This window comes from Ictidomys tridecemlineatus, chromosome 3 (assembly GCF_052094955.1).
Source record: "Ictidomys tridecemlineatus isolate mIctTri1 chromosome 3, mIctTri1.hap1, whole genome shotgun sequence".
NCBI classification, from domain to species: domain Eukaryota; kingdom Metazoa; phylum Chordata; class Mammalia; order Rodentia; family Sciuridae; genus Ictidomys; species Ictidomys tridecemlineatus.
Genome location: NC_135479.1, coordinates 209424964 through 209450763, shown reverse-complemented (window position 1 = coordinate 209450763; position 25800 = coordinate 209424964). Strand labels below are relative to the sequence as shown.

Sequence of the window (25800 nt, the reverse complement as noted above, 5' to 3'; positions counted from 1 at the left end):
TATTCGGTAAATGTTCGGTGAGTGCCTGCTGTTGCCCATCACTCTACCCTGGTGGGGTTTATGCCCAGGGACAAGGGACAAGTTCTTATGCAGCATTTTAGAAGGTGATAAGAGCAACGTTAGGGGAGGAGAGAAATGAGTGTTGGCCGGGGCGGTGCAGTTTTAAATGGGGTCGGGGAGTCAGGCTTCTCTGAAATGTTGTCATTTGACAGTGACTTGGGGATGAGGTAGCACACGGGGTAGGTGTCTGAGGAAGAGCATCCAGGTGGAAGGGGAGCGCATGTGGGGCACGAGGATGTGACTGAAGCCATTGCAAAGGGCCACTGGGGAGCTGAGGATCTCAGAGGGCTACGTGAGGAGACAGCCAGACAGGCCTCAGGTGGATTTTGGCTTTTACCCTGAGTGGGAGGGTCGTCCCTTAGAGTTCTTTTAAGTACCAGGAGATATGATCTGTCTTTTCTGCAGTCATCATCTGCCACTTGAATTTCTCTCCTCCTCCTCTCTCCCATATTCCTCCCTTTTATTTTTTTAATCCACTCTATGACATGTGTCCCTGTGCTGGTTTTTTGTTTGTTTGGATTTTTTTTGTGTGTGTGTTTGGGGGGGGACTGGTATGGAACCCAGGGCCTGGCTCATGCTAGGCAAGTGCTCTCCCAATGAGCTACGTCCCCAGCCCTGGTTGTTTTTAGTGTCTCCTTCTTGTACCAGGTGAATTCACTGCTTGGCCAGGCTGGCTGGGAGCATCTAGCAGGCTGAGGTTGGCTTTCTTCAGCCCATAAGATGGCCAACTGGAGTGGCGTCACCATGCTCCACACCCACTGAACGCAGCCTGGAGTGCGGCTCAGCTGCTCCCAAGGGTGTCTTGCTTCCAGAAGCAGATTTGCTTCTTTTTCTAGTTCCTGCCCCACTTGCCTCTCACCTCCTGTAGCAGACCTGCCACCTGTCTCGTGGAGTTGAACTGTCTCCAGCTCTGCCCCAATGGAGCTGGTGGTTGTTTTTTATTCTTTTGGATGGTTTCCAGGAAGCCAAGCGGGGAATTCTGACTTGATGCCTCGTTTTCAGACCTGGAATCCCAGTATGTTTTTGACATTTAATTCCACAGAACAAAAAGGAAAATACATTACAGTTTGGCAGTGGCCTCTTACAGGGAGAGAAGACAAAACTGGAAAATGTAGTCACTTTTACTACCCTCCAGACAAACTTGGTAGCAGTTTTCTGCCAGACAGCCAGTGATGATGGCTGAGATGGGGGGTGACAGGTGTGCGCTGTGCTCTGTGCCCAGGGTGAACTGTTGGTCTCTGGTAGAAGGTGGACTCACAGACACCTTTCTCTACAACCTTGCCCCACACCTAGCAAGGGGCAGAGAATGGAGCTTCCCTGCTGGAGGCTGGGCTGGGTGATGATCTTGGCCCAGAGGACAGGACCATCTCTTCCTAATGCTGACGGGTCCCAGGTGTCGGCAGTGCCTGCTTTGGCAAACAGCACAGGGGTGAGCTGTGCAGTCTGGAGCTCGGGCCACCCCTCAGTGTCTTCTAGAGCACACAGTGTGGGGCCTGCCTTCCTCCTCCACAGGACTTCTGATGGCCTCACCTTTCTTAGGACAGAAATGTGCTACGTGTCAATGTGCTACATGTCAAAAGCCATGGCTCTTCCCCCCAAGCTGCCATGCACCTGTGGAGATTTCTGTCTCTCATTTCCAGGTTCCTTGGTGTCCTTAAGTCTGTGAGTGCCCCGTCCTGGCCCCAGCTGAAAGCCCTGCCTGTTGTGTTGGGTGAGGTGTTGGTACTTTCCTGACCCTTATATCTTATTCTCTTCTTGTTGAGTCTAGACAAAGGTTAGGGGGATGTTCTTGGTAAGATCTTGGGGTTTTGTTAATTTTAGTCATCCACGTTCATCCTGCCCTCCTTTGCCAGAACAAGAATTGTCCTTTTTCACAAACAGGGGTCCTAACTCTGTCAAATCATCTTCTGCTTCTAAACTCCTTGGGCTACGCTTAGATTCATCCTATATTCTTTTTTTTTGTTGGTATGGACTCACTAGACCTGTATATTGTGGAAATGCCTATCAACAAATATATTATTATTTTTTTATTTTCTCCACTATATTGTTTCTTAATTAACTCAAAAAATGACAAGATCATGAAATATTTACCTTGCTTGCTCCCAACGTGCTCCAGTGCTTTGTCCTTCGAACACCCCAGGGTGGCTGTGTGGATGCCACAGTTATAATCAGCCTCTCAGCAATCCACCTGAGATCTGTTCCCAGGAGAATAACTGAAAATGTTGTGCTACCTGGGAACAAATCTATCTGCTAGTGTTGTATTCATTCATAATCATTGGGACATACCAGTTAAGTTATTGGAAAATGTACTAGTGGATTTAAATTTTTTAAAAAATTTAAATTTCTTTTTGAGTTGTACAAAAAGTTAATAGAATTAATTTTATTTAAATTTAGAAGCTATTTCAGAGGAATTCTCATCTGCTGCTTATGAGGTTTCTGTGTTGTTTAGGAACAAAATGAGTTCTCTCTGAATTTGGCTTAAAATGGAAATGACAGCATCTAACTAGACTTCAGGGCTTTGGTGTGGGTAGTGGGACACAGAACAAAACATGAAGCACATTTAAGGCACACAGAATATTCCCTGCTCTCAAAAGTTCACATAACATAAGTACTTGGGGGAGAGATTCTTTGCTGGGTGTCTGGAGAAATGTGAGGTGAGCACGTTCAGACGCCTGCAGCACGGACGTTTTTTTAAATGGTCAGTCTGCATGCCGATTTTCCTTCCTGCTGTTTTTCTTTTTCTTTTTTGGTTTCTTGTCAGCTGCTTTCTGCCATCTGACGGCAGCCACACAGTGTTCTGAAGGTCACTTTAGTCATTCTGGGAGGCCGAGAGGACTGTGCTTTCCGAAGTCCCTTGGAAGGGACACTGTGGATGCTTTTGTCGCAGCAGGGTGGGTTGCACTCTGGAGTCAGCCACAGTGGGCTCTGCCCCAGCCAGCTCAGCCTGGCAGGCAGCCATGGGACGAGGGTGCAGCTGTGCTGTGTCGCTGTCCTCAGCACCTTCTTCCCAAGGGACAGACCCCCTCTATCCTGGAATCCACATGTCTCCATGATCTTCCCAATCTTTGAATGATTTGATTGTTAAGATGACTTCCTTTTGCCAACAATTGAGGTGAGATGCTCTGATATGATTGGAGGCTGCCTCTTGTCCCCAGGAAATGCTCTCGGGCGTGGTGGTTGTCTCTAGTAAGGATTCCGTCCAGCACCAGGGAGTGTCTTTGACCATGGAAGGAACCGTGAACCTCCAGCTCAGTGCCAAAAGTGTGGGAGTGTTCGAAGCATTTTACAATTCCGTTAAGGTAAGAATGCTTAACTCAGGCCTCGAAAGTTTATGGTATGTTTCACTTGCCCTCTGCCTTTATTGGTGCATTGGTTGTTACTTGCAAGGAGGGTGGTCACCCCCCTTGCAATACTTACCAATCAACCCCAAAGCATGAAAGCATTTAGATATTTTGTTTCTAAAATTATCCCCTTATGCAAAGTAAGCTTGCATTTGTCCCTACTCCATACATAGGGTTAGGATAACTATGCATGGACTGTCTTCAGCCATTAGAGAGATCGGAGCTCCTCTGAGAAGGTGCCTATGGCCCATGGCCACCCTTGCCTTCCTCCTTCAGGACTGACTTCCCAACTGTGCATGTTGCTCCTGTCGGGTCTGACATCCAAGTTAGAGGCAGACGGAGCAAGTAGCGGTTCTCCTTGTCACTTAGGGAAGAGTTTTGTGTTCCAGAATGTGAACTTGTTTTCTAGACTTAGTTTCCCTTTCTTGAAGGCCACATTAACTCTAATGTAGGAAGAAGAGTGAATAGGGAAGGGGGTGCTTCATGGGGGTCCAACTTAGGAATTTCCCATTTTTTTGCCCAGTTCTCTTCTTTTAAGTCACTATTGTTTAGTGATTCCCTTCCTAAGTCCTCGGTTTTCTGAGGGTACTGCTAATCCAAAGCACAGGAAGCGAGTCCCTGCAATCAGTGGTGCCTTCCTCCTGGGAGGCTAGAGAGAAGTTGTGTGCAGGTCACCAGGGCTGGAAGAGGCTGCTCCACTCACCAGCTGCAGCGCCAGGCTCCAAAGGCCAGAGGGCCACGGGAATTGGGGCAGCGTGACCCGAGAGGACACAGTCTGATGAGGAGGAGCCGTGGGTCACATGTGCCCCATGGCCAGGCAGCTTCACTGTGCTTTGCCCCCTCTGCATCCTGCACATAGCGATTGTGAGGACAGCTGATGAGAGATTTGGGCAGAAGAGGGGAAATGTGGGCTCACTTCCTGTTGTGTGCCAAGCCCCTCAACGTCTGATGTTGTAACAAAACTGAAATTTTTATTAAATAAAAATTATCCATGGAAGAGACTTAAAAAAAAAAAAAATAGAACAGACTCCTTGTTCATCTCCAGACCCAGCAGTGTCCAGGGGCTCAGGGTGCTGTATCTTTAAGATGATTACCAGACGGCTCTGATTGGAGGGGACATCTGACTTTGTTTGCAGCCAATCCAGATTATCAACAGCACCATAGAAATGGTGAAGCCAGGAAAGTTTCCCAGTGGCAAAACAGAAATTCCTTTTGAGTTTCCTCTCTACGTGAAGGGTAACAAAGTCCTGCACGAGACCTACCATGGTGTGTTTGTCAACATTCAGGTGAGTTCCAAATCCCATGCAGTTGATTTCAGAATTTTTCTGCTGAAAATCGGCTTGGTCGTTTATACTGAAAGTTGACAAATGGATCCAAGAATTTCATACTGGACTTATTGCTGAGTCCTTGCGTGGATATTCTGAATTGATTTGTCATTTCCCCTGGCTAACTACATTTCATGTGTGACCATTATTTTTGAGGGGAACCAAGCCATAACTTCTTTCTTAAAATTCCTTTGTTTCCTGAGCATTCTTTTGAGGCAGCACCAACCTCTGTCACTTTTATTGTTGGGTGATGGAGATGCCCTCTCTTCTCTCTGTCACCAGCACTAATTGTCTGTTTTACTCTTATAAATATCCCTCTGTTTAATCCCCAAGGCTGCTGCTTTAGCACAATCACACGTTCTTCATTGAGCAAACCTTGTCAACGAGGGGAAGTGAGTTTGTGACTTCCGTCCACCTCTGCTGGTGACGGGTGGCTTTCACAGTTCTATTGTTGTCTCCAGAGTGGACTAGTGGTGACTCCAGGCAAGAGGAAGAGCCTTTCCTTCTTCAGTGGGAAGAAAGGGACTTTACTCTGTGCCTTGCAGCAGTCTCTCCCTAGAAGTCAAAAAACTCTGCAGCCTCGCCCAGGCACAAAAGGGTTGAAAGTTAGGAATGTGTTTGATTTTTTAAGTTTAGCTGATAATTTGGGCTTGGTAGATACCACTGCCCTGCTTAAAAGATACCAGTTTAAAACAGAAATCCTCCCAGCACTTGGGAGGGTGTAACCATCATTGGTCTGCATGTGTTTCTGAGCTGCCTGAGGTCTGTCAAGAAGAAACATATGCAGGACAATGACTCCATCTTGCTGTGAAGGAAAAACATGTCTGTGGTTCTTTATGGTTAGTGCACATGCTTCAGGCAGCACATACATCTCTAGCCACAGGCTTGGGCTGACCTCAGGAGTAGCAGCAGTGATGGGGTCCAGTTCAGAGACAGCCGCTGGGGTGCATGCACATACCAGCTGCTTGTCCCCAGACCTGAGCTCCAAACAGCTTTCTAGGCTGGGAGTGTTTCCACCATGAAAGAAAGTGAGTGAAAATGTAAGGAGACTGGAAATATCTCGAGTGTTTCATGTTGAAAACTGCTTTTATTCTGTATCCAGAGTCACTATCCACTGGCTTGTAGTTCTCTCAGTGTTTATGTAATGCTCTAAGGCTATGTTATATCCATTAGAAACTGAGTGGAATGAGATCAGGTTTTTACTGGTCATACTTTTTACTGGTCATACTCTCCTTTATCATTATTTATTAAAAAGTTAACTTGTTTAAACTTGAATCAGAAATCTCACTTTTTCCCAAAGGTTGCCAAGAAAGACATACAGGTGTACACACAAGAGTTGTGCTGTGTCCCTGCTCAGAGTGTATAAACCAGAAGGTGCTTAAAATGCAGCAGGGGAGGGCTGGGTCTGGGGCTGGGGCTCAGTGGTAGAGCGCTCATCTAGCATGTGTGAGGCACTGGGTTTGATTCTCAGCACCACATATAAATAAATTAATTAGTTAAGTAAAGGTCCATTGACAACTAAAAAATTATTTTAGAAAAATGCAGCAGGGGAGTTAGCAGGTGGTAAATTCCCTAGTAAAGAAATCACTGCCCCTACCCACCTCTTTATTTTGGTCCTCAGATTTTACCATTTGAGGATTAACCTCAGAATGCTGTAATTGGGAATTGTGTAAGTCTCCAAATATCTCACAAATTCTAAAGATGAGATTTCTTCTTAGTTTAACTTTGCATTTATTAAGCTTATCACGCTTACCCTATCGTGCTCAGCATTTATTGGTACTTGGCCGTCTTCTATTCTGCAGAACTTGGGACCCTGTGTGCCAGGCAGGCGCTCTGCCACTCAGCAGCACCCAGCCCTGCTCTCATTTTTTTCCATATGTGTTTATTTTTTCGGAATCATTTCAAAGTTAAGATTCTTGACACACTTCATGTCAAAATATCTCAATGTCTATCTCTGAAAAAATAGGCCATCTCCTACAAAATCATAGGTAACATTTTCATTCTTATCAAAATGAACATAAATCCTCGAGTGTCATCTAATTCCCATTCTGTATTCACATTTGGTGTTCTTCTGAACAAATCTGCTGAAGAGAACATAGGATCATGGCTCTTTGTTCTATTCCATTCTTTTGATTTAAGGACTTGACAGTTTTTCTTTGTCTTCTTGTCTAGCGGTAGAGCAAGTGCCACCTAGAGAGGACAGCGACTTCCTGGGGCCACAGGGCCAACCTGGCATAGGGGTCCACAGGCCATCACCCCTTCCCATTGCTCACTGGGCTCACTCTGAATATTGACTTAGGCACATTGCTTGGATAACAGTTTTATTGTTAAGCCTTAATATCACCTTTCTCATACAGACATAAAGAAAGTTTTCATTTATAATTTGAACTGCATTGCGGTTACGTAATGTAAAAATTACTAGACAATGAAGAGTTTAGAATGCGGCCCAAATTAAACCCCCAGCTCCCTGGGCGCTCTGGCCATTGGTGCTGCCTCTTGGGGAGGCCTAGTGCTTGCCCTGCTCTTCTCAGTTTGGCTCCGTTGAAGTGCCCCTCCGTTTTCAGGCACTGCATGTGAGAGTCCGTGAGTCTTTCCAGTTGCACTTTGTGCAAATGTCTTTTCATTTTAAAATTATTTAAATCATAGTTAAGTTTTATTATGTATATTCCCCTCTTATGGACAAACTGTCAAGATTGTATACTGTAGCGCAGACTGTACCAGCCCTGCCAAGTCTGCTGATGTGGCACATTCGGGGTTAATTTACAGAGATTCTAGCCCTTCTTTTTCACATTAAAAACACCCTTTACGGGAGTCTACTTTAAAACTGTTGACCGGCATCTTTCTGTATTGCTGTTGGTGTCCTGTTTACCAATAATCAGAGAAGACAATCTTGCACCTCCTTTCAATGTGTTGTTGAGGTTTTTGTCCTGGAGCCCTCTGACTTCCCGTAGCTCATAACCACATGGACGAGCTAGCACCTGGGAAAGATCGTGGTCAGATGAGGTCTGGGCTTCCCAGGAGAGGGATCGCCTCGGTGTTGTGGGAGGATTCAGTGTGGACTTTGGCTATAGGTGGGAGTGAATTCAAACCCCACCTTTGTGACCCCCCCAGTGCCCTCCCTGATCTTGCTTCTATGGGATTAATGAGGGAATGATGAAGAGTTGGGCACTGGGCCTGGCACAGAATGTGCTCGGTGAGTGTCTGCTGAGTGATGGATACATGAGTTAATGACTATCCCTACATGTACCCTGCAGTTCTTGTATTAATATTGTTAGGACCCATCAGGACAGGGCATGCAGAAGAACTTGACACCTCTCCTAGAACAAACATTGATTTTCCTCTTTACTTTCTCCCCTCTCCAAGTGATCACTAGCTGCCCTAAATTACTAATTAATGCTTTCACACTTAAATAGCGGCCAAAGTTGATGCCTGTAATTCACACCCTTCCATTCATAAGTTACAGAGATCCAACTCAAATTAACTCAGGCACAAAAGAGACATTGGATCGTAGAAGCAGCAGTTCCAAAGGAACAGTGTGTCCAGGTTGGAAACCAGGGCTCCAGCCCTTTCTTAGCCAGTCTTCTGCTGTGCCAGCTTTGGCCTCAAGCAGGCTCTTCCCCTGTCATGGCAAGGTGGGCTGCTGATATGTGCTGCAGTTTGCAATCTACTAGACTGGCAGTTTCAGCAGAGGAGAATTCTTTCCTGTAGTCTCCGAAGAGGTTTGGCCTATTGCTCACTCTGTCCCTAGGTAGAGAGATAGTGGAAGGCATCTAGCCCAAATCCAAGACTGAAATAGAGGGAGGGGAAGTTGGCAGTAGGAAAAGAATCAGAGTCCAGGCCAGCCAGAATTAAGTGTGGCTCGTGCCTGACAGTGAGTGGGATGTACGGCAGTAGAACAGTTTCCTGTTCTGGGCACGCGCTCACACACACTCACACCTGAACACACTACCAGCCCTCACTAAACTTGTCTGGCTAGGTGATTAGATTGAAATCTTGTTAAAGAATATATACATATTTGCATACATATATATTATGATCATTGCAGACAAGAAATGATTCTTATAAAAAATGTTCTAATCTCCCATAGTATGTTAGATATTTAAGAACTTATTTCATGCAAGATTCACAACTATGCATATAGTCCTAGGTATGAAAATTATTTTTTATATAACTCCAAAATTTTTCCTGGATGATTAAGCAGCAGCTAGCTTTATTAAACATAAGTTATATGATTTGGGGATATGTTGGGGACAGACTTGGGTATTGCCCAAGCTCTACCACTGAGCTGCACCCTAGCCCCCTGGTTTTGTTTTAAAGACTAGCAAAAAGAAGGTGATCATATCATGGAATTTTGTTTCCAGGCTGCTCTAGGTTCATGGACAGTGACGTGAGGTTGCTGTCTCAGTCCCAAGCTGGCTTCAAGCTCAGTGACCAGCTCTGTTGTGTACTCTGTCTGGGGAGGACAAGCCCCCCTTTGCAGTAAGTAGCCAGCAGTGGTCAGCTCAGAAAAGAGAAGCCAGCAGCCAGGTTCAGAGCTGGTGTGCGGCGGCCAAATTCCTTTGCCACAGCTCTGTCCCTCACCCATAGCAGCCATCTGCTGCTGGCCATGGTGAAGTCAGATGGTCCTGAGCTGGCCACGAGTGAGCTGGCTTGTGAATACATAGGGCTTCCCTAACTCCTCCTTTTACTTCTGTATGGATTAGAAGTGTTTCAAATAAAAATGTTAAAAATACTTCCCCTTCTTTATTCCTCCTTAAGATCAAGATGTGAAGAGCTAATTTTTAGGATCCCTGAGGTCCTGGATCTTTACTTCTGCCTTTACTTCTCTTTAATCAACTAGAAGCCCCCTATGGGTGTGACAGGTGTGAACTGTGAACTTGGCTCTGGTGCCTCACACACTCTGCAGTGTGAAGGAAGAGCTGTGGGCTGGGAGGTGCTGGGTGCTGCTCCGGGCGTTTCTGGTGTTTTCTACTAGATGTCACTTTGTGCCGGGCCTGGCACTCAGTGCTTGCCATGTGTGAGCTAGTTGATGCTCACTACAGGTGGGTATTGATACCCCTATTTTATGGAGGGGCGAGTGGAAGCTCAGAGAAGTTGTTACGCATCTGGGCTCACACAGCGCGGTGGACAGCTGCACTGGGACAGCTCCACTCCTCTGCCATTGCTCTTCTGTCCTCCTGCTCTGGTCTTCGCCCAGGTTGTAGGTAAGAAGACCGTGTGTGCTTTCCAGGGGCCCAGCCTCAGAACGACTGTGGGAACAAGGCTGAGGAATAACCTTGAAGTGATTTTACTTGTTCTTTGTTTTTGCCTTTATTTGAATATTAACTTCCCCTGTTATGTGTATTACTTTATGAAACAGGCTCATTGGACAAAGTTTCCCTAAAATATGTTACTTCCTTTACCCCTTGAATATCATGCCAGACGAGCGCAAAGCCCACTAACACTCTGTTCTCTCTGACTTTTCCTTCTAGTACACGCTGCGCTGTGACATGAGGCGGTCTCTGCTGGCCAAAGACTTGACAAAGACCTGTGAATTCATTGTTCACTCTGCTGTAAGCTTTCCTTGGGTCTGCATTGCACCCTGTGCACAAGCGATAAGTTAGCTACTTAGTCTTTGATGGGTGTGTCAGAAGACAGGAGATGCCTGGTCAGAGGTGGCCCGTGGCATAAGCACCTCACCCTCACAGTGCTGTTTTTTTCCTTGGTCATGCAGAATCAGCAGTGACCATCAGTGCCTATACTCACTGTGACACGTGGTGACAGACTTGTGCTCACTCTGCACTCTCTGGGGCTTTGCTAGTGCTGTCTCATATAGAAGTGGCCATGCCTCCTCCCTCCCTGGTCTGTGCCCTGCTCAGACCTCTGGAATTTTGTTTCAAGCTGGAAAGCCCTTTCCATAGCTCTGGACAGGCTGGGGCTGGCGGGGCAGTGCTCAGGAGCCATATCTCCCCAGGCTGCAGCTCCCAGGACTACTTTGGTGTGGAGCAGAAGCCTGCACACACTCCACAGTCCCCGCCACACACCTTAACCAATGGGGCCGCCGTAGAGTGTCAGGCTAGTCAGCTTGGTTTTGTAGAAAATTTGGGCTTGCATTTCTGTTACACTATTATGAAATGTCTGTGGTTTGGGGTTTTTTTTGTGGGGGGGGCAGTACCAGGGATTGAATCCAGGGGCACTCGACCACTGAGCCACATCCCCAGCAATATTTTTTGTATTTTATTTAGAGACAGGGTCTCACTGAGTTGCTTATTAGCACCTCACTTTTGCTGAGGCTGGCTTTCAAATCAAGATCCTCCTGCCTCAGGCCCCCAAGCCACTGGGATTACAGGCATGTGCCACTGCACCAAGCTATGGAATCTTTTAAGTAGTAAATAAAAACACAAGACCTAAATCTGCTGTGTGTGAGATTGGCAAAATTACAGATGTCCTCTGTTCACCTATATTCTTTTTGTCATTTTTTTTAGAGCTTTTGTAGTTTCCCTTTCCTGTTAAATTTTTTAATACTCATAGTGTTAAGAGTCTCTTTCAGTGATAAACTATGTTGTATACATTTGTATAAAACACTTTAAAAATGTTTCCCCTTTTTTTGGAAGTCACTTGGTTTAGATGGCTATTTCTCTTTTTTCCATCAACAGTCTTAAAATTGAAGCAAGACAAAATTTTTATGTGGATTACCCTCCCCAAAAGAGTCTTCTATGTCCTTGATAAAAAGTCTCAAGTTTTGTGAAGAATGAGTCCAAGTGGCTCCTTGCCCAGGGCCAGCCCCCAGGTTATGCCTCCCCCAGTCCCCAGACTGAGACCACCGAGCCCTTTTTGGTGGCATGCTCTGGCTGGGCAGCAGTGAGTACTTCCAGGCCGTCTGTCACCATGTGGCCTTCAAGTGTCGTGTCTTTTGGGTGAATGGTTTCAGAAGAAGGCCAAAGCATACTGTGGCCTATAGTTTATAAGGTCAATGTTTCTTTAAATGCTGCAAAGAAGAATATTTTCACTAAAGAATACTCATGAACCTGTTAAGTTAAAGAGTGTATTCAAGAAGAATATTCATTGTCAGCAGCTCATGGTGAGTGAGTGACCTTGGCCTTGTCAGTGCCTGGCCCCACCCTGCTGCCTGGGTCCTGCTGACCTGCCCTTCCTCTGCCCACTTCCTGGGTCTTGCTGGCCTTTTGGATCCTGGCTCCTGATAGAAGCCCATGGCAAGCGTGGTTGCAGCGTGGCTGTGTGGATGGATTCTTGGAGAATGTAATGTGGAGATGATCCCTGTTAGTTGATGTGGGTGGCATCCAGGGTTCGTTTTTAGGTCTGATTCTTCCAGGTAATGGCTGTGTAGCTCTGAGGCTGACAGCACTGGCCCAGGTGCCTCATTCCACCACCACTCACAGCTCTACAGGCAGCCAGCAGGGCACTGACCTCCGAGCCTCACTTTCCCATGTATGATGGTAACCATCGAGGAGGAGTGGACAGCCTCATGAGACTCAGCACGCAGTAGACCCTCCAGTGTTAGCTCTCCTTCTCAGAGAAGGGTTTAAGATGATACTTCCCAGAATACTGCTTTGCTTTATAGATGTAATTCTGAACCCATAAAGTGCCTTGGAGATTTTGACACCCTTCTCATATTACAGATGAAAAGATGAGTCCTCATGCAGGGCGGGGCGGAGGAATTTGACAAAGAGCACAGCCGTGTTTTTTGCAGAGCTGTGTTTGTGTTTGGAAGCCAAGTCTTTTCCTTAGTACCAAGTCCCTCCTGGTTCTTTAAAGAGGGCAACACCTTTGGGCCTGCAGAGCTCTTTAGCCCTGGCCCTCAGCCTGCTGACTGCAGTTCTACCTCCCATTCCAGCCTCAGAAGGGGACATTGACTCCGAGCCCTGTGGACTTCACCATCACCCCAGAAACTTTACAGAACGTCAAAGAGGTAACTGGATCCTCTCATTCCACTCAGATGCCATGGGTTTTCCTAGTGACCAGACCCCATGACCAACTGCTCTTTAGCTGGGAACTGAGCCATGGTGAGAGGATTCCTGATTGTTTCTGTACACTGATTAGTTGGTACTTTCAGTTTGATCTCATGTTGAACTCAGCTTAGGAGAAGAATGTGGTTTAAAAGTTCCTTGTGTGTTTGTGGTTTTGCTTGTTTTTTTGAGATGGAGTCCTCTGTGTTGCCCATGCTGGCCTCAAACCTCTGAGCTCAAGTGATCCTCCTGCCCCAGCCCCCTGAGCAGCTGGGCCTGTGGTGCCCAGCTTGCTTTTTTTTTTTTTCATATATATATATCTTTTTTTTTTAGTTGGATATAATACCTTTATATAATACCTTTATTTTATTTATTTTTATGTGGTGCTGAGGGTCAAACCCAGGGCCTCACACGTGCTAGGCGAGTGCTCTACCGCTGAGCCACAAGCCCACCCCCAGCTTGCTTTTGACCATGGATATTCATCTCAGTCTTGCTGCACCGCAGGCCCCCAACCCCCTACTCCTTCCTTTCTCAGTCAGCTGAGGTCTGCCTGCCCATGGCCTCTGGTCAGCCTCTGTTAATATTTAGTTGGTAGTTTCTCCCAGCAGCATTCCCGGCAGGCAAAGGATAGGAGGCAAGTGCTTTTCAAAGATTCCAGCAGTCTCCCCACACCAGGGCGTTTACCCCAGGGCACACAGAAGTCAGGGCAGCAGCCCAGCCGACCCTGCAGGGTTGCACTCACAGCAGGTCTCGGCCATCTGCCTCAGCCTGCGTGGACCAGTTCCACCATGCGACCAGCGCACTGGTTTCATTAAAGAGGTTCTTGGCATAAAAGTTAGCTAGTTAGATTGAAATAAACACACAGACTCAGTTACCTTTCTCTATGACCAGGTCCGAGACGGCTCTCCCTCTGAACTCCCACTTCTAACCGCCCGGTAGGGCAGCAGGGATAACTCAGGGCTAACAGGAGAGAGAGCGAGCGAGCACTCCAGGGAGTAGCCTTTTATTGGGGAACAAGAAATTCAGGGGAGAATTCCATCCAGTGAAGGTTGAGGGGGGCCGCACTCCAAGGTCAGGGTCAGTGATTGGCCCCAGGGTCAGTGGTTAGTCACACCCCCACACGGACAGGCTCTCGCACCAGGAGAGGGTCAGGAAAGCTCCGACACAGTTTAGCCAGAGCGCCTCACACCCAAACCGGGAGTCGCCCAGTCACGTGTGAGAACAACTCCCCACAGACCAGCACTCATCCGCTGCTGTCAATTTTCTTCAGTTTTTTTTTTTCTTTTTTTTAAGATATCTATTTCTTGAGGAAGTAGGGAATTCCTACAGCTCCTTCTGGACAGAACTTTCTTCTTGACTAGTTCTTCATTTTACTCACTGGGAAATACAGATTAGAACTGGGTTGAGGGAACGTTTGGGATGACCTCATCCCCGGGGAGGTATAAATAAGGCAAGTGGTATGTCATGGGTTTCAGAACCTTCTGGAAGGTTCACAACTCCTGCCATTTTCCATGGCTCCTTCTCCTTAGAGAATGGAGCATGTGGCTCAGGAGGCCATTCGGGTTCCTGTGCCCCAACTCGGCAGCGTGGTCCCTCTCCAGGCCCCTGTCCTCCTGGGCAGCCCCTTCAGTGCTCACGCTGCGCCTCCCTCTCTCGTGGCTCCTCTGTGTGTGGGGCGGATTTCTCTTTTTCTTGCTCTTATTCTTCGGAATTCAATGGTTCTTGGTTGCCAATTTACGAGTGAGGACCTGGTAAGTGGCTTGGTTAAGGAGACTCTTCCCCCACCCGAGTGAGCATCAGGCTCCCAGGAGAAGTGCACACTGAGTTTGCACCGAGGGTCACACGGGGAGTGGGAGGTGTGTGCAGGCAGCCTGTCCTCTGGGTGTTGGGCTCACTGACCTACACTGTGGCCTTAAATGACTTGGGACACTGCCCTGTCCTGCCCCATCTGCCCTCAGAGTCTCCTAAGTAGGAAGTCCCAACTCTTCACGGCTTCCCCACCCTATGATGAGTCACCTTGAGATGTCTCTTTGGCCCCCACAGTGATCACAGGCAGCCGGTGGGCACTCTTGCACGCTGCCCTCTCCGCCAACTGGAGGTCTGTGGTGCCTGCACTCTTGCAGTGTCCTGGGCAATCACTTGTTCTTTTTGTTTGTTTTTTCGTGATGCTGAGGACAGACCTAGGGGCCTCACTGCAGCTCGGCAAGCCTCCCCAATGAGCTGCACCCCAACCGCCATAATCCACTTTTTATCTGACGGAAATGCTTCACTGGGTGAAGTCCAGGGGGTGTTCCTCGCAGCTTGACTAGTATAAGTTTCTTTGCTTTTTATTTATAAATGAAAAAGAATGTCTTTCATTATGACAGAAGCATTTATGTTTGTTGTTAGAAAATAACATAAATCAAAATAAAATTGCTTATTTATAAAATACCATGGTGGGGTGCTGGGGCTGTAGCTCAGTGGGAGAGCACTGGCCAAGCATGCGTGAGACACCTGGTTAGATCCTCAGCACCACATAAAAATAAACAAACAAAATGAAGGCATTCTGTCCATCTACAACTACAAAAAGAATTTTTTAAAATACCATGGTGGGTTTTGTTTGCTGTTTAAGTAGGAAAGGGATTTATTGGAAGGGTAAGGTGGCTCACAGATACTACAGGAAGGCTGGAGACCAGACTCAGAAAATAGTGCAAACTGATTTTTGTTTGCAGATGCTAATGTCACCACTGGGAGGATGGAAAAGAGTGTTTTGAGGTGAACATAGAAAGCTTTTCCTATTTCATCAGTTGCCTTAAAGAATTTTAATGTGAACTGTTACCGCTTTTTTATTTTTCCAAACAAATGTTTTTTTTTTTATGTGTAGTTATTTTTAAAATTCCGTCTTCAACCAAGACATTTTTAGAGGCTGTATCTTTGGGAACCATCAGGTAGAGAGCTCCCTGCTCTTCAGTTTGAGATAAGTGCTGGTCAGTTGGTGGCCCCCCGCCCCTGTGACCATTGCCACTTCAAATGGCTGGTCTGAGTTTAGATGAGCAGAAGTTGAAAATACTGGCCTAGTTTTAAAGACTCAGTATGAAAAAGAGAATGTAAAATATCATAAATTTTATATTGATTATATGTGGAAATGATAACATTTTGGAAATATTGGTTAATTTCTTTTGTTTTTGCTTTTTTAATGTGGCTACTAGAAAATTTTAAATAACATAATGTAGCTAATTACAAATTTTATTTGTAATTAATTATAAATTACTTTTAAAAGTTTTTTTGGTACTGGGGAATGAACCCAGAGGTGTGCCTGAGCTACATCACCAGCTATTTTTTATTTTATTTTGAGACAGGGTCTCACAAGGTTGCTGAGCCTGGCCTCCGACTTACAAACCTCTTGCCTCAGCCTCCCGAGCACTGGGATTGTAGGAGTATGCCACCACACCTGGCTACACATGTAATTTTAAATGACATTTGTGACTTTGTTGAATTTCTGCCGGACAGTGGTGTACTAAACTCTGAAATGCTCTCAGTGACTGGGACACTGCAGAGGTGCAGATGCCAGGAATAGCTGTCTCACTCTCTAGACTGTTTCCCACAAGACCATCCCTCGTGACCATCCCTCGCTCTCAGCCAGCTTTCTGTTTTCAGAGAAAAGAGCCGAAGCGTTTGTCCGGCCTTAAGGAGGACACCTTTCTTTTTTTTTTTATATATTTTTTTAATTATACATGGGCACAATAACTTTATTTTGTTTATTTTTATGTGGTGCTGAGGATCGAAGCCAGGGTCTCACACATGCGAGGCGAGTGCTCTACTGCTGAGCCCCAGCCCCAGCCCAGCAGCTTTCTTAATATGCACAAAGTCCTGAATTCAGTCCTCAGTACTGCAAAATAATTTGCAGTGAAAAAAACCAAATTCCTTGAAATAAATGTCTTAGCTTTTCGAAAATTGCCATATAGGGTACAATTTAAAGTTGATTCTTTCCCTTTTTTTTTTTTTTTTTTTTTTTTGGTGACTGGATGCCCTTTGCCAACTTCCTGAAACCTTTTATGTCTTACTGGCTGAGACAGGAGACTTCTGGATCTGAGTGGAGGCCGGCCTGGGTGGAGCCCTCGGGTCCTTCTGTATAGTCCATCAGGTGCTCAGGTGCAGTGTGCACACGTGCAGCTGTGGAATGAACCCGTCTCCTGCTGCGCAGGCTGATGGGTGATGTGGTTATGTCGCTCCTGTCTTCCCGTTTCCTAAAACAGGACCCCGTGCACCCTGTACTAGTAACTCAGCTTTGTTTTCAGGATTTATACCAAAGTAGCTATCTAGTAATTTTGGCTTTTCCCTTACACTCCTGATATATTTGCTTTTGTTTGTTTTAGAGAGCTTTGCTCCCCAAATTCCTCATTAGAGGACATCTCAACTCAACCAACTGTGTTATCACACAGCCACTGACAGGAGAACTGCTAGTGGAGCACTCGGACGCTGCCATCCGCAGCATAGAGCTGCAGCTGGTCCGTGTGGAGACCTGTGGTAAGGCCCTGCTGGTTGCAACCGCCCAGCCTCTGCCTGCTGCTCTAGAGATGATGTGGGTGGAGGCAAAATAAGATCTAGTCTCTTTTTGCCATAAATGTGTCTTAGTTTGTTCTCTGTTGCTATAACAAAATACCCGAGACCACGCAGTTTATAAGGAATAGAGGCTAATTTGGTTCATGTTCTGGTATATGATGCCAACATCTGTTGAAGGCCTTTTTGCTACATCCTGTCAAGGAGGAGGGTATTCCATGGCGAGAAAGACCAAGTATACCAAAGATAACTCACTTCTATAACACAGCCATTCCTTCAACAGCCCACTCAGCACAGCTACCTCCTGAAGGCCCCACCTCCAAATACCACTGACCTGTTAATTTGGGACATTAAGTTGCTCACCTAACCATTGCAGTGTGTTTGAGGAAAGTGAAATATGGAAGGTGGACCTCTAGGATTCTGCAGAACTGGAGAAGTGGGTCAGTGTGTTGATGCAGGTTGGCAGTGTTGACGGGGACCGGTGATCTGCTGTTTCCTCTGTTCCCAGGGTGTGCAGAAGGCTATGCACGTGATGCCACAGAGATCCAGAACATTCAGATTGCCGATGGGGACGTCTGCAGGGGCCTCTCTGTCCCTATACACATGGTCTTCCCCAGGCTCTTCACCTGCCCCACGCTGGAGACCACCAACTTCAAAGTGGGCAAGTAGCGCTCCCTCAGCCCCGCTGGCCGGGTTCTGGGAAGGTGTGGACCACTCAGGTTGTGCAGCTCAGACACTCAGGCCTTGTCCCTCAGCCAAACCTCACTGCTGTGCCAGCCTGGGGAATAGCATGGTTAGCCACTTTTCTGCAGATTAGGGCAGGTGACTCTAAGCTCTGTGAGGGACAGGTAGGCAGAAGGAGTAGTGGGGAAGGGACGTCAAGGTCAGTTCCTCTGCTAGGGCCAGGTGGGAACAGTGACGCTCCTGGGATGAATGTCAGTCATCAGGAGGCCCCTGGGCATTTTCCCTGAATCCGTGTGTGAATGTTTGACCACCAATCCGAATCATGTCCCAGCTAGTGTTCTGTCCCGCTTTTTTTCCTTTAACATATCATGAACATTTCGGTGGGTTTAAGTCTTTTTTTTTTTTTTGAGACAGGATCTTGCCATGTTACCCAGCCTGGCCTTGAAATTTGGGTTCAAGTGATCCTCCTGCCTTAGCCTCCCAGGTTGCTGGGACCATAGGTGTGTCTGCCTGTCCTACTAGATATTTTAATGACATGTCCCTCCTGTTAAGAATCGTCATGCTGATAAGATTCATTTGGGAGGTCACCCACTCTAAAGAGGTAGACACAGCGTAGGAGTCTGCGAGTGACTTCAGCACCTCCTGGCACAACTTTGCAGATGGTTGAAAAAACCTCAGTAAGAGTTCCCTGGGCTTTCCCGGAACACTTCTGAGCCTTGCCTGAGGCTCGCTGACAAACATGTATGACAAGGGGATTTTGGTGATGGCTTCTGCTGTTATTCTGCTCTATTGAGAAGTGGGAACTTTTCCCCAAGACCAGTATGTTTGTGCTAATGTCACATCCCCCTGAGTCGCTGTGCATTATTATTAGTCCATGAGGAACTTTAAAAATTATACTGTGAGTTTAAATTATAATTCAAAACATAAGTCTGTGTAGCTTCCTCACCAAGCTTGTATTACCAGAGGGAAGGTTGGTGGCACCTGCCACAGTGTCACTGGGCACTACTTGCATTTTCTTTGCATGTGCTGTGGACGTGAGCCCTAGGGCAGGGCTGGCCAGTACAGGTGGAAGCACAGTTTAGTATTTGTAGAATTCTGGGTCCTTCTGTGAGATGTCACATTATAGTGAGAGCCTGTTAGGGTCAGGACACAGGGTCAGTCTACTGTCCCCAGGACACATGGGCAGCAGAGTCTGGAGAAAGGCCTTGCGCAGGTCAGACTTGACCCAAGCAAAGGCCCTATGGCTGACCACGAAAGCACACTTGTGATGGTGGTCGGTTAGGTGGCCCTGCCCGTGGCACAACATGCACAGGTGCCCAAGCCAGAGGTGCAGGCGGCGGCCCCTCCCCCACAGCCCCATTTCCACACTCAGAGGTGGCCTCTCTCCCAACCCCTGGTGTCCTCCTGGAGGACAGTGTCAGGCAGGTTTTCCTTTTATACTCTGTGGCACTGTGCATGTTATTCCAAAGAATGTTTTCTACTTCAGAATACCTCAAATTTAAATTGAGGAAGAAGATCTTGAATGTTGAATTCTTGCCTTGGTTTTCCTAAATAAACTGCAGGAAAGTACAAAAATTGTTTTTTTTTCTGCTGTGCTTTATATTAAGTGCCTATTTTTTTTTTTTTAGATTCATTAGAATTTTCAGAGGAAGCAAATCCAGGAAACTGTTAATCAACACATATAAAAAATGCCTGTCCTCCAGTCAGGAGATCAGTGATTCTCTTGTCCTCAGCCTGATGCCAAGTCAGGTTTAGAACTTAAAAATGAGTAGCAGGTGGTTAGTGTGGTCTCTGTAGAAAAGAAGTGACCTGTAACCATTGGTTAAGGAGCTGTGGCCTCACAGAAGAGACCTCCCAAGGTCCTCTTCCTGTTGACTGTGGGGAAGAGTTTGGATCGGGGACCCTGGACCGCTTGGCCTTCATGCACCTGCGAAGCAGGTGTGGACACTGTGCAGGCATGGCCACTGGAAGCCAGGCCAATTCTCAGGGAGAGGATCAGTGATCAGAAAAGGTCCAGGAGCCTCCGGGTAGGGAGGTCAGGTGTGAGCACTGTGTCCTGCATTAAGGGAGGATCTCCACGTGTCCTCCTCTGCATGCCAACCACAAGTGGCTGCAAATGCGAGGGTCAGGCCTGATCTGGAGGCCTGCTGGAGTGTCAGGAGCTGCAGGGGGACGGCGTTCAGAGCGTCAGGAGCTCCTGGGTGAAACGGCTGTTCTGCCAAGTGTTCTCAGCTAAAAGTGAAAGCCAGTGGCAGCCCCGAACACAGGCCCCCTGCCTGCTGGGCACCAGTCTGTGCAGCATCACACTCCTTCCTCCCGGGACCTCAACAAGACAAGGGAGTTGGAGGGATTAGTGGTGAGCAGGGCTCAGAAGACAGCCAAGAGGCCATTTCTTATAGTGTCAGTTATCAAAGGAAGGAAAGAAACGCGTGCTTGACTGCTGTTGTGGCTGATTTGGGGAGAAGGCAGCCACATCACGGGGGCATAGACCCCAAATGCAGAGCCGAGCTTCTGCAGTGTGTGCTGGGCGCCCCCTTGGGCCAGCACACTTCTCTGCCACACAGAGCCCTTCCTCCCCTGCTCTTGATGCCAGGGGAGGCACCTGGCTCCTTTTTGCAGGAGGCACCCGCCTCACATGCACCCCTTCTGTGGGATCAGTCAAGCTTGTCTGTAGTAGCTACAGAGCTGGTGAAGAAAGAATCCTGTTTGCTGAAAGGTGAGGGCCAAGCATTTAAACAGGCACTTCAGGCGAGTTTAGCAATGTCCAGAGGAATAACAAATGGTCATTCTTCCTGAAGCTTATCACTTGGGGACTGGAGGGGCACCCAGCCAGCTGCAGGCAACTCAGAGTTTGATAATTCCCTTAAGAATTGCAGGAAAGGTGAAAATAAAGCAAAAACAGTATCCGTTAATCAAGAGAATTTGAGGGTGTTCTGTTTGGAACAGGAGGACAGAGAGGTGACGAAGCTCAGGAGCCCTGTTCCCAGACAAGGCAGAGATGCGCCCCGAGGGCCTGGGTGGCAGGAAGGCAGGGTGACGCTGCAGGAGAGACTATGCAGGTGGCGCTGGGCCCCCTCTGTGGAGCTGTACCTCTGAGGTTGGCATTGCTCTGCCCACTACCTGTTCCTGAGCCGAGTCCCTTCCTTTCTCTCTCCAGAGTTCGAGGTGAACATCGTGGTGCTGCTTCACGCCGACCACCTCATCACAGAGAACTTCCCGCTGAAACTCTGCCGGACGTAGCCATAGGCGGGAAGGTGGAGTGGCCAGGTGGTAGGCCAGCTCCTCCCCCGACTCGAGCCAGAGCCACGCTGGCAGCACAACGTGTCTTGTGATCTGCCTTGGAAACGAATCTGGCTCCTCGAGTGCCCCCCTTCTCCCAGGTTTCCTGGGCTGTTCGCAGACCCTCTGGACGCCCAGACTCGCCTCATGGAAGACGCTCCAGGAGAACACCCCGCTCCCGTTCCTGTTCCTTTCAGTTTCAGTAAAGCACTGTGCCTGCAGTTTGGGCTCTGCTGGAAGGTGAGGTCACGCGCACAGAGGGAACCCCTAACTTGCTAGTGGACAGACATAGCGAGGGGCTTCTGGCAGTAAAGGGTCAGCAGCCAGGTGACATCCAGAACAGCATGCTCATTGCTTATGAGTTTGTGGACCCCTCCCAGGAGGATGTCCCACCTGAGTCTTTAGTTCTTTGTAACATTTCTCCATAAACTCCAAAAGCTTTAGGGAACTGGGAAAATCACTCTTGCTCCCAGGATTGGGAGGACCTGGTAGCGCTGGTTGGGGCTGGGGTCCAGGACTGGCACGAATCCCCTGCTGCCACATTCCCGGAACAAGATGCAAGGCTGTGGGAGGCGAATGCAGGTGAGCTGCTCTTGTTACAGGGCAGGTTCTGAGTGGCAAGAGACCGTGCCCGGGGCAGTGAAGGCCCCACCATGGGGTAGTGCCAGGAGGACACCCTTGAGCTGATGAACTTGGCCTGCCCCAACCCACCCGAGGGCCCTGTGCTTTCAGCCAAGTGTTTTGACATGCAGCCAGTTTTTGCCTCAGCCTCGAATTATGGTTCACTGTTTTGGGCGAGTGTGTTGCAATAAATTTCTTCCTTCAAACCCTGCCGTTGTTTGTTGGCCCACAATTAGCAAGACCTCAGAAATAAGCCATGCCGCTGTGCAGCTGGGGCCTTCCTGGTGGGCCCTCCTGAAGGCGTGGGGGTGCTGCACTCCCACTGTCCCCTAGGTGTTTGGCGCAAAGCCAGGCCCTGCCCACGACAGCCAACACCTGAGTTCTGTTACGTCAGCTACGATAGAGATGTGAGGTCCAGCGTAGAAGGAATGGCAGCCTGGCCTGGCCGAGGCCCCGCCCTGTCCTAGGACTTCACAGTGAAACTGGCGGGATTTAGCCAAGTTACTGAAAGTAGGTTCCCAAAGAACACATTTCTGCTCTGTAAATCTTTTATATGCACATGAACTAAAGATTATCTGTCCTTGATGATACGTTTAAACTGAGTAGCTGGAAATAAAGAGCCTTTACTTTCTGCCATATTTCTTAGGAATAAATCATTTTTAATAAAAAAGCTAAAAGACAATTTTAAGAAGAGGCTTGGGGTGCACCTTGCTGTATAATTCTTCAGTAAACTGAGACAATCATGATGAGTGCTGTAAGGAAAGTCATCACCTGAAGAGCCGCCCGCCCGCCCGCCGCCCAGCTACCTTGAGGGTTCCATTCAGGCCAGGGCAGCCAAGTGAGCACCCCAGCTGCCGTTCCCCGCACTCTGGCCCTCACATCTCCATCAGAGCTTGCAGAACAGCGCAGGTGTCGGCTGTCATGGGCAGCAGCTGCTCCCTGGAGTTAGGGTGCCTCTGTCCAGGGCTCAGAGTTGTCAGAGCCTCAGTTAAACCCAGGAGGAGGAAAAGAGGGGAGATGAAGGGAAGACTGGACAGTGAGTCTAAAGCACGCTCCTGGAAGCGCCCGTGGAGGCAGGGACACATCTTGGCGCTTGTTCGGCTCTGAGATGACTCCACAGAGCCTGGTGCCAATTCTCAGCCACATTGAGTTCAGAGCAAAGGCAGAGCCTCACCCGGGAGAGAAAGTGAAAGGAAGCCAAAGCCTGGTGCCATCCGAAATGGGTCCTGAACTCACCCATCCTGGAGCCCTGGGGCCATGGAACCTTCCAGTCCATTTTGGCCCCCACCAGAATTCTCCTGTCCTAGACTGAATTGCCCTTTAACAAGTGGGGGCAGGAATTACCCCACTTGCTGTTGGTGATTCCTGGGCTGCAGTAGGTTGCCCGTGACTGCCTCGGCCCCGCTGGCCCTGCCCTTCCCAGTGGAATTGTGGCCAGCTGGAAGGCACTGGCTCTTGTCACTGCTGCTCACTGTTAAGGTGGTTAAAGAGTCAGTCATGGATATCCCAAAGAACTGCCAATCTAGCTCCCAGAATAAATTATAATGCGAATCATAATTTGCCCTTGCAGCCTGCGTTTCTGGAGCGCTGCAGCTGGCACTGCTGGGTATGTGTCCCCTAAGCTTACAGGAGTGCCCCTCTCAATGAGGCCAAAGCCTCTTGCCCAGGGCGACTGACAGTGTTGCTCTGCTCCAAGGGAGCTCAACTGGTGGCTTCAAGTTGTGGATTTGGGGCTAACTGAGGAGCACTCGCGTAAGGCGTGGTTCTTCTGGGTCAGCCCTGTCCCAGGCGCTGTGTGTCTACCATCTTAGTTATGGCAGCGCCCTGCAGAGAGGGAAGTGTTGCCACCCCCGTTTTACAGGTAGGGGGTTTGTAGCCCAGGAGGAGGTGACTCTGCCAGGTGCCTGTCCACACACGCCCACACACGTCTCCTGCACTGGCACCTGCTCCCCTCCACCCTGTGCTTGGGCTTTCCTGGGCCTTTCAGCGTGTTTGCCCCTACATGTGTGTGACAGTTACTAGCTGTGTCACCACATCTGTGAGAGGAGCCAGGGACGCTGCTTCCCTTGCTTGTGGTTCTGATTGATTCAGCTGATAAAATGGAGGCAAACAAAAATGAAGTCATTTGCAGCTGAAGCCAGTTAGGACTGAGGTGCGTGATTAGCGACCACAAAGTCCAAGCTCAATCACATTCTGGTGCAGACTCCTTGGCACAGAGCAGAATATCAGCACAGAAATGTTTCTCAGTCTCACAGCCCCCTAAGAGGGCTTGGTTCTTCCCACTCTGTAGCTGTGAAGGAGAAGTGAGGAAGTGCCTGAGCCACGTGGCTCAGTTGATTTCTGGCCGCTATTTTCCCCAAACCAGCCCGACTTCATGGCCAGTGAGAGAGAACTGTAGTACCCTTGCTATAGCACTGGTGTGGCCTCGTTCCTGGACGGGCACCACTACTGTTGAGGACACTGCGTAGTTTCCAGCTGATTTTCAAAAAGGCAAGAGTAAAATTATATGCAAATAAACCTATTTTCATGGTATTTATCCAAGCTCACTTATTTCTGGACTCTGAATAAGAGTAAAGATGAAAAAATTACAAAGCAAAATATTTACCAGGGAAAACACTCTGTGAAGGTAAGGACTTTTGAATACACATGTTCTATGGTCCTGGGCCTGTCAATAACCACTGTGGTTGCGGGAAATCCTGCACGTGGGTCCAAGAGACGGAGGTGAGAGTAGGTCTCCTGGGTGGGTATCTTCTCCACTCTGAAAAGCTATTTATATTTGAGACTATGGGACCAGCTAGGATGTTCGGAGAATGTGACCTTCACTAAGAAACATAAGAGCACCTAATTTATAGAAGCAAAGCTGATTATTACACTCACCCAAAATGCAGGTTATAGGAGTGTATCATCCTTTTTTGAGAAAGGAGGGAAAAGGCAAACAGAAATTGAAACTCGGCAAGGATCTGATGCACTGTTATACTTTTCTGTGAATGTCTGTGGTCAAGTGGGAATGCCCTCATTCTGACTTTGTGGGTTTTGCATACTTAAACCCAGGTAGTCCCCCTGAAACCCTGCACATAAACATTTAAAAACCATACTGCAGAGATTTATAAGTACTTAGAAAAGTACAAAGACACAATGTGTGCCTGTCTGCAAGATGTTGTCTGATTCTGAAGAGTACCTGCTTGATATGTGGTCACCTGTGGTCTACGCTGGTGCCTGTTTGTTCCCTTTACAAACATTCAGCTGAGGCTGAAGCTCAACACGGGGAGGCCTAGTGAAGAAAACTCCAGAGGGAGAAATCACTAGAGGTAGGGTTTGCTCAGCAAGGACCCCATTAGATGGGAAGTGGTTACTTCCTTTCTCAGGAGTCACTGCCTCTCATCTAGGTCAAGGACTAGACCTTTGAAGACTAGATACAACTGCTGGGTCTTGAGGGAATAGGACCAGTTTTTCTCATTTTCTGCAAATGAGAAATCACTGATGGGTCACCTGGAGAGACTGGGCCAACAACCCCCACACACTGGTGCATAATACACCAAAAGAAGGATGTTCTCAGACAGCTGTGGAAGGATGGTAGAAAAAAGCAAAAACCCAAAATATAGTCATTTTTGTTTTAAAACAGTATTCAACATCAATATTTATTAGCCCAAATTCAAAAGCCAAATTCAAAATCCATACAGAGAAGAGAGACAAGTTTATGCATATATCTTCACACCATATTCCTTTATCTCTTTTAGCAAATATGTATTTTTAAATTTGTGGAAATCTTGTAAAAATTAATTATATATTCTTTTGACAAAAATCTCAATAAAATTTTAATAGGAATTGCCCAAGCTGTATACTCTACTATAGTATTATAAAATTAGAAATTTCTTCCAAAAGAAAAGTCAAGTTTAATATGACTACTCATACATTTTATTACATTTTTCAAAAAGGATAAATTTAATGAAAATGAATATACCTATAGCAGAACCTTTGTAATATAGCCAGTGGTGAAATCAGAGG

The 25800-nt window shown here is 47.6% G+C and overlaps 1 protein-coding gene across 4 annotated transcripts in view; it reads left to right on the top strand.

Annotated features, from left to right (window-relative positions):
* The window catches only part of Vps26c (VPS26 endosomal protein sorting factor C), a 39669-nt gene extending 17668 nt beyond the window's left edge, over positions 1–22001 (top strand). Inside the window, exons 2-8 of one of the 4 annotated variants that reach the window (XM_005323490.5) lie at positions 3216–3359; positions 4538–4687; positions 10198–10278; positions 12561–12635; positions 17028–17178; positions 17720–17872; positions 21053–22001. In XM_005323490.5, the coding sequence (XP_005323547.2) occupies positions 3216–3359; positions 4538–4687; positions 10198–10278; positions 12561–12635; positions 17028–17178; positions 17720–17872; positions 21053–21135 (837 nt within the window). In that variant the 3' untranslated portion in view covers positions 21136–22001. The remainder of the gene's footprint in view (positions 1–3215; positions 3360–4537; positions 4688–10197; positions 10279–12560; positions 12636–17027; positions 17179–17719; positions 17873–21052) is intronic. The other 3 variants (XM_040287027.2, XM_040287026.2, XM_040287028.2) reach the window with 3 other exon arrangements.
* The last annotated feature ends 3799 nt before the right edge of the window (positions 22002–25800 follow it).